Here is a 7,031-nt window from a genome sequence, read left to right as displayed (position 1 = left end):
CATTCATTTCTGTGCATATGTGGGCTTGAGGGATGGAGGAAGTCGGTATGCACGTGTCGTGACTCAAAATTGTCTTGCTCCACCACTAATTTCACAAAAAACGAAAACAAATTTGTTATTTTTGTCACATAAAAATGAGAACAGAATCTGTGGCCATAGCACAGAAATCCAAACATCATGAAGGTCAACTCGCTCACTTGCTCTCTCTCTCTTTTTTTTTTTTTAAATGCACTTTTACACATTTATGTTGTTTGGACAGTCTGTTGGAAAACCAGTTGGGTTTTTTTTTTTGTTTGGTTTTTATGATTGACACTTTAACACAGTTCCCAGAAAAAGAAATAGTTCAGCAGGCCCCTCCTGTGTAGGATGTTATGCAATTGGCACTAAACAGCAGACTGGTGGCTGGCATGTGTGTAGACAGCTGGATTGCCTTCAGGGCTACATTAGTAAATGTTCTCTTACTGTACAGTGATGCAATGCTTGGGAACAGTCCAAAATAACTGACCCCTTTACATCGAGACGGGTGGGGATGAGTTGGGGGAAGGGGGGTAATGGGGGCTCCATCCCAGATGATTCCCTACTTCATATACACTACCCGTGTACCATACACTAGCTGCTGTTCTCGTCTTGGCCATTAGGTGGCACACAAGGCTTCTTTTAAGGGAAACCTTTAGGCCTGTAGGGGGCAGTATGGGATTGTTTTATAGGGCAAACCTTACCACATTCCTTCACACGAGTTTTTATTTTTCCTGTCTCCTGCTTGGGGAATAGTGTATGGGTTTCAGCAGAACACTCTTGGATCAGCCCTGGGATGGGATAGCAGCCATTCACTGTTCATACAGACATGTGTTTCACAGGCAGTGATGCGTTATATATTTGAAAATGTTTTGATTTAAACATGTAGGAAGTTATCAAAACTGGATCACTGGATGATTAGACCGTGTCTGTTTTAGTCGGAGTAAATGATTACCCAGCCTCTCTACAGTAGGACGCGTTTTATTCCCATCCACCTTCAGATCAGCTCAACTTAGTTTGTTAACCTAAAAATACTTGATGATGTTGGGTTTGATTGCAACATCTGGCCACCTAGTTTACATCTCATTACATATTAAATGTTTCATTGTTTTAAGAGATGGCAAAACAACAGCTCCAGTACACTTAGAGTTTATTTTAGTTTTAAAAGGGACAGTGTACAAATTAAACATTATCCTTGTGGTAAGGACAGATGTCTGTACCAGGTTATAGCAGTACATGCTAGTTTCCGCCTGTAGTCCCTTGGCAGGTGGATATAATAAAAAAAATAATAAATAAAATGTACAGGAAATGTCACCAAATCTGTTAGAGCAATTTGTAGTGATTTAGACCAGTAGAATAGAAGTGGATACCCTCATAAAGATTATTATTATTATTATTATTTAGGGTGGAACTCGATGACGGTTCCAAATCTGGAAATTCTGAAGAGCGTCAAATCCGCGCAATGAACTGGATAAACCGTAATGTTTGGGAACACGTGCCCGGACCGTGGTTTTAAAGTTTCGGTTATCACGCTCCCACTAAAAAGTTCGACAGTTTTCTCAAGGAGTGTGGGTGGAGTCTTGTAAGTGACCAATCAAGATCCAGCGAAGCTCAAAGAATAGGCGTGACTCGAGTCAAACTTTGCAGGCCCCGCCCCTGCCTCGCGCGCGACTCCGGCTCGTATATGTTGGGGGAAATCGAGCGGTTTTTGTTCCGCTCTCGCCTGGCACTGCACGGAGAGAGACAGGCAGCAATAACACACACAAACCAGCGGCTTTCTTCTTGTTTCAAACCGTGGTTCTTACTCCGAACCAGTCGTGGCAAACTAAAAGCCTTGCTTTGCACTACGGGATCTCTGTAGGTCCTCAAATGAAAGATCAACTGCGATTCAAAACTTCAGGAACAGAAGAAATGTCTGCGACCATCCTGTCCGGTCTCTACGACATCGACATGCTCTATAAGGTAAATCCGAACCTGGCTTTATTTCTCGTTTGAATGACTTGTGCATGGTGTTTACGGTTTCTAACTTGTGTCTGAAACAGGATAAGAGCCTGAACATGAACGCTCTGCATCTCAACAGTATGTTGGATAAGAAGGCGGTCGGGGCTCCGGTCGCGGCCTCTGCTCTCGCCAACAGCTGCTCGTACGGGCAGGGATTTTTCCGGCGCAACTCTGCGAGCAGCGCTGACTGCACAAACAACGGCAACAAGTACTCGGCTACATGCTACAGTAACCTGAAAGAGAGCTGCAGCAGCACCGCCATCATGAACAAGGAGAACAAGTTCCGTGAGCGCGCCTACAGCGAGACCGGTGAGCGCAGTCAGCAGCTGCAGGCGCTGCAGCAGAAACCCGGCTCACAGATCAACTCGACCCGGTACAAGACTGAACTGTGTCGGCCTTTTGAGGAGAACGGCGCCTGTAAGTACGGGGAGAAGTGCCAGTTTGCGCACGGCTACCACGAGCTGCGCAGCCTGTCTCGCCACCCCAAGTACAAAACCGAACCGTGCCGTACTTTCCACACCATCGGGTTCTGCCCGTACGGGCCGCGCTGCCACTTCATCCACAACGCTGACGAGCGCAGACCCGCACCAGCCAACGCCAACAGCGCGCCGCCTGAACTGAAGCCGAGCCGAGACCTGATTCAGCAACAGGCTGCTGTTGCAGCTTTCCGAGACCGACCCAAACTCCACCACAGCCTGAGCTTCTCCGGCTTTTCCACCCAACACGGACTGGACTCGCCTCTTATTGAGAGCCCGACATCCCGCACTCCTCCTCCGCCTTCCTCTTCTTCTTCCTCCTCCGACGCCTCTCGAGCCAGCGGACCGTTTTTCGAAGCACCGAGTGCTAACGGCGCCTTCTCTTCGTTCGCCGCTGCGCAGGACCTGAAAGCGCTGCTCGCTCCTCTAGCTGTCCACGCCGGCTATCAGTCAAACCCCGCATACTACAGCAGCTTCCAGACCCCTATAGGACCCCCTTCTCCTCCCTACAGCCTCGGGCCCTTGCAGGCCCTTCAGCGCCTGTCCGAGTCGCCTGTCTTTGACTCGCCCCCCAGCCCCTACGACTCCATGTCGGACCGGGACAGCTACGCCAGCGGCTCCCTCAGCTCTTCAGGAAGTCTCAGCGGCTCCGAGTCGCCCAGCTTGGAAGCCGGGAGACGTTTGCCAATCTTCAGCAGGCTGTCGATTTCCGATGATTAATATGTTAGTGTGGTTAAATGTTCTTGTTTTTTTGTTTGCTTTCTTTGTATGGGATTCGCCATATTGTTCGTTTTATTTCTTTAACGGACTGGACGAGGACTTCTTCTTCGTCACAGTTATCAAAATGGCGTCTCATCAGCGACCTGTAACTAGGTGGACTTTAAAGAAACAACCAAGGGCAGGTGACTCTTCAGATCAGACCCTTGGTGTGGCATTAGTTCGTTTATCCTTCTTTTTTTCCCCCCCTCTTTCTCTCTCTTTCTTTTCTGCTCGAACCGATAGCTATGAAAGTAGATATCGACCGAAGGCATTCCACCGGTGACTCTGACCAGCATACAGTCGCAGTGTTTTGGTTCATGAGACCATCACACCTTTTTTTTTTTTTTTTGGGTGCACAAAACTTTTGAACGTGAAAGACGGAGAGATATTTAAGATGTTATTTTCCCTCCATCCTACCAAGAATATGCCTTGACACACACAAGTATCAGTTCGCCTGTGTATGCGCTTCTGAAAGCTTAACAACAACAACAAACTTCCATTCCAAAAGTTGAAGCAGTTTGTCGGTCACAGCGCCACCCAGTGGTTCGGTTGGGTTTAGTGTAGTCGTGTTGGCTCTTAACTGAAGCACTCTTGTTCGGTCTGTTGGGAAAATCACTGCTGATGGTTGAATATTATATTATTATAATATTATATATATTTTTTTAGCTGTTTTGAGCGATTACATAGCAGTACATAACTGGCTATGACCTATTTAACTTATTTATTATCTTGTGAAAAGTATAGGCTACATTGGTAATTGTGTCCATACTGTATTTATCAAGTATGTTGAAGCAATAGATCTATATTCTTTTATTATGTTTAAATTATGATCGCCATTATTAATCTACATAAAGTGGAGTGTATGTTTTTGTTTGTTTTTTTTCTCCTCTTTTTTTTTTTTTTTTCCACAGTAATATATTTTTTGTTTTTGGTCTTTTGTAACTTCACTTGGTTATTTTATTGTAAATGAGTAAAAAGAAACCTTAATTTAAGAGATTTGTATGTGATATTTATTTCATTCATTTTTGTTTCTTTGTTTACGTACATTTAAAAACAAACGTTTGATTTGACATTTGTTGGGATGTCGTTTGTGGAAGATTTTTTTTCCCCCCCCCTCTCTCTTCTCCAATTTCTTTTAAGAATCCCTAGTCGTGTCCCATTTTTAGCTATGTCTATGGAATGTATGAACCACGTGGTTGTCAAAACACCGTCCAAACTAGTAGCGATCATTCTTTAAGAAGCCAGACTTGTGAGACGATGATCCTAGGTGAATAAACTAACCAAAAAAGTATTTTCTTTTCTTTTCCTTTCATTGTGATGCACAGAGCCAGGCTAGGACTCCCTGCCATGTGCTTTGAGAATGTAGCAATCCCAAGCCCCAGTATTACTGCCTTTAGTGCCTAAGGGGTCCACCACCATACATGCCTTATTGTTAACCAAATAAAGTATTTTGTTACAAGTCATTGTTTTACACACACAGAAGATGAATGTAGGTTTGAATTTGAACTCTCTGGAAGGTTGTTACCACTTGTCATAAGAGGGGCCTTGGAGCAACCAGTGAAGCTTTTTTTTTTTCCCTTCTTTCCCCTGATGTTTCTTTGAAACTCCCCATTCCTCCTATAGACTTTTTAGTTGGATTCTTGTTCTCTCGATCGCCTTTTGATATGGTATTGGTCTAAGGGTTCTGAACTTGCTGGATGGACAAGAAGTTGAACACATTTTGCTTGTACATAGTAGGTACAGGGGCTGGGCACTATGTACTTTTTCTTGACTACTTTATCAGAAGTAAAGCTTTTTGAATGTAACTTAAATGGACAAAAAAGACGACGAGTTATACTTGTGGGGTTTGGGGTTTTTTTGGAAAAGGGGGGGGTCAGTTCACTACAAGTTGCGTGTGAGACTGTTAACTTTGTACTGTACATTTTTTTTTTTTTTGTAGTTGTCCCAATAAAATTATTTGGAAAAAAGTGCTAGAATGTGCTCCATGTGGTTGTCATTGAGCTCTCTTGTACATCCTGCTTCATCAGAAAGTTTCTGCTCACAATATGCAGGCACATGCTTCCATTCCTTCTGAAATAAACCAAAGCAGCATATTTATCTAAAAGTCTCTAATAAACTTTCAGGTTTAACTTCAGATTTCAGCCAGAGATGGGAAATTGGGAGTTAATGGAGAAAGAAACCATTCTGATACCAATATAATGATTCATTTCTAAACACTCATTTGACTCCAGCAAATAATAAAAGGCTTTGTTATCAAAGCAAATCTAACTACAAATTGCAGTGCTGATGGGTGGTTTTTTTTTTTTTTTTACATCATCATCAATCATGACTGTCCACTGGAAGTATGCTGGCATTTATTTAGTTTCAAGTGAATTTTGGCTCACAAAACGTGATCCAAACACTGGTTTGTTAAACATGTCAGCAATTTCCTGTTTAATGGTGCTGTAAGGACTCTTAGCATTCCAACACTCAAATCCTTTCAGCCCAGTTTAAAAAGGTGTGGTTCTGTAAGCACACACTAGCAGATATCGGCTCTCGGTCAGGCCAGGGTGAGCTGGCAGACACCTTTAGCTTAATTTGTCTTTTGCCCTCATTTAGCAGACTCAAAAATGATTTCAGAAGTATAGTACATTTAATTAGTTATCAGCGCCAGTAAGGCATTAAGAAAATAAAGGGGCCGGAATCAATCTAGTGCCAAGAGCTCAGGGCAAGATAAGGAGGAGTGATAACATCTCAGAGCAAATATTTACGGAGTCCTGCTGTATTTCATAATGAAGTGTTTATCACAAGATCCAATGCATTGCTCTGAGCCAAGTAGGCTGTGTGGGTGGGTGAGTACTTTATTGAAAATCTCTTGCCATTATGGTGTACATGGCTAATGGCATTATTGGAATATTTCTTGTTGGTATTTTGAGTTAGAATGAAGTTTGAAAGTTTGGACTTTTTCAGTGTGGTTAATGGGCCTAAAGCTCCTACAATGACAGGAAATACTCTTGACTTCTGATTATGGCAGGAAGAGCCCAGTTCCTCACCCACGCCCATTTCCATCCCTTCTCTCCTCTGCTGTTTTTCTCATTTTTTTAATGAGCGCTTTTTGTTGGTCCATTCAGCTCCTGGAAGTCTTTTCTATTTGTGCCACAGTGTTTTCCTGAGAAGTGGCGGGGCTTCCTGAAGCACTGGTCAGTAAGAAAAGGGCTTGCTGTGATGTATGTGTGTGGAACTCTTACAACTGAGACTGCTGATTGACATCCAGGAACCAAAGTATGGAGCTTAAAGACTGGAAGATCTCTGCCGAGTAGCTCACATTGCCTACTTGTTCCTTTATCAGAGTTTACCAGCAAAGGCAGAATGTTTAAAACATGACAGTCCCATATTTTGTACTCTAGAAGTGCTTCTCCTTCCTATACGCCCTCAGTCTCTCTAGAATACACAAATATTTACACATCATGTGCATGAGGTCAATGTTTACAGTTGGATGGCCACTGGGCTTGAGTCTTGACGACCTCCATAAACGGCAGAATAAACGAGGCAGAGTGTGTATGTGTCTAATAAGGCATTTCCTCTCTCATCCTTCAATTTACTAACACTGGTGACACACATGCATTGTACAGACATATGAATCATGTTATGCAGGCACATTAGCAGACACATGGTCCACTAGTGGAAACTAATGAATATAATGAATGTGTGTGGATTATGGCCTATAATATAATCAAATAACTGAATATAAACACATTTGGATATATTATGACACGTTATTTTCATATAGTGGCACGAGCT

General features: G+C 43.1%; 1 protein-coding gene across 1 annotated transcript; it reads left to right on the top strand.

The window, feature by feature from the left end:
• The first annotated feature begins 1,712 nt into the window (after window positions 1-1,712).
• LOC132889271 (mRNA decay activator protein ZFP36L2-like) lies at window positions 1,713-5,221 on the top strand. The gene is made up of 2 exons (XM_060925588.1): window positions 1,713-1,977; window positions 2,058-5,221. The coding sequence occupies exons 1-2, from the start codon at window positions 1,885-1,887 to the stop codon at window positions 3,210-3,212; spliced, it is 1,248 nt and encodes a 415-aa protein (XP_060781571.1). The 5' UTR covers window positions 1,713-1,884; the 3' UTR covers window positions 3,213-5,221.
• The last annotated feature ends 1,810 nt before the right edge of the window (window positions 5,222-7,031 follow it).

Source organism: Neoarius graeffei, chromosome 7 (genome assembly GCF_027579695.1).
Source record: "Neoarius graeffei isolate fNeoGra1 chromosome 7, fNeoGra1.pri, whole genome shotgun sequence".
Taxonomy (NCBI): Eukaryota; Metazoa; Chordata; class Actinopteri; order Siluriformes; family Ariidae; genus Neoarius; species Neoarius graeffei.
The sequence above is the reverse complement of the archived record's forward strand: the minus strand, read 5'-3'. Positions and strand labels throughout refer to the sequence as shown.

Excerpts from the sequence above, each read along its gene's own strand:
- LOC132889271 (XM_060925588.1), top strand. The coding sequence starts at position 1,885 with ATGAAAGATCAACTGCGATTCAAAACTTCAGGAACAGAAGAAATGTCT. Across the intron at positions 1,978-2,057 it reads ACATCGACATGCTCTATAAG|GATAAGAGCCTGAACATGAA; the intron begins GTAAATCCGAAC and ends TGTCTGAAACAG.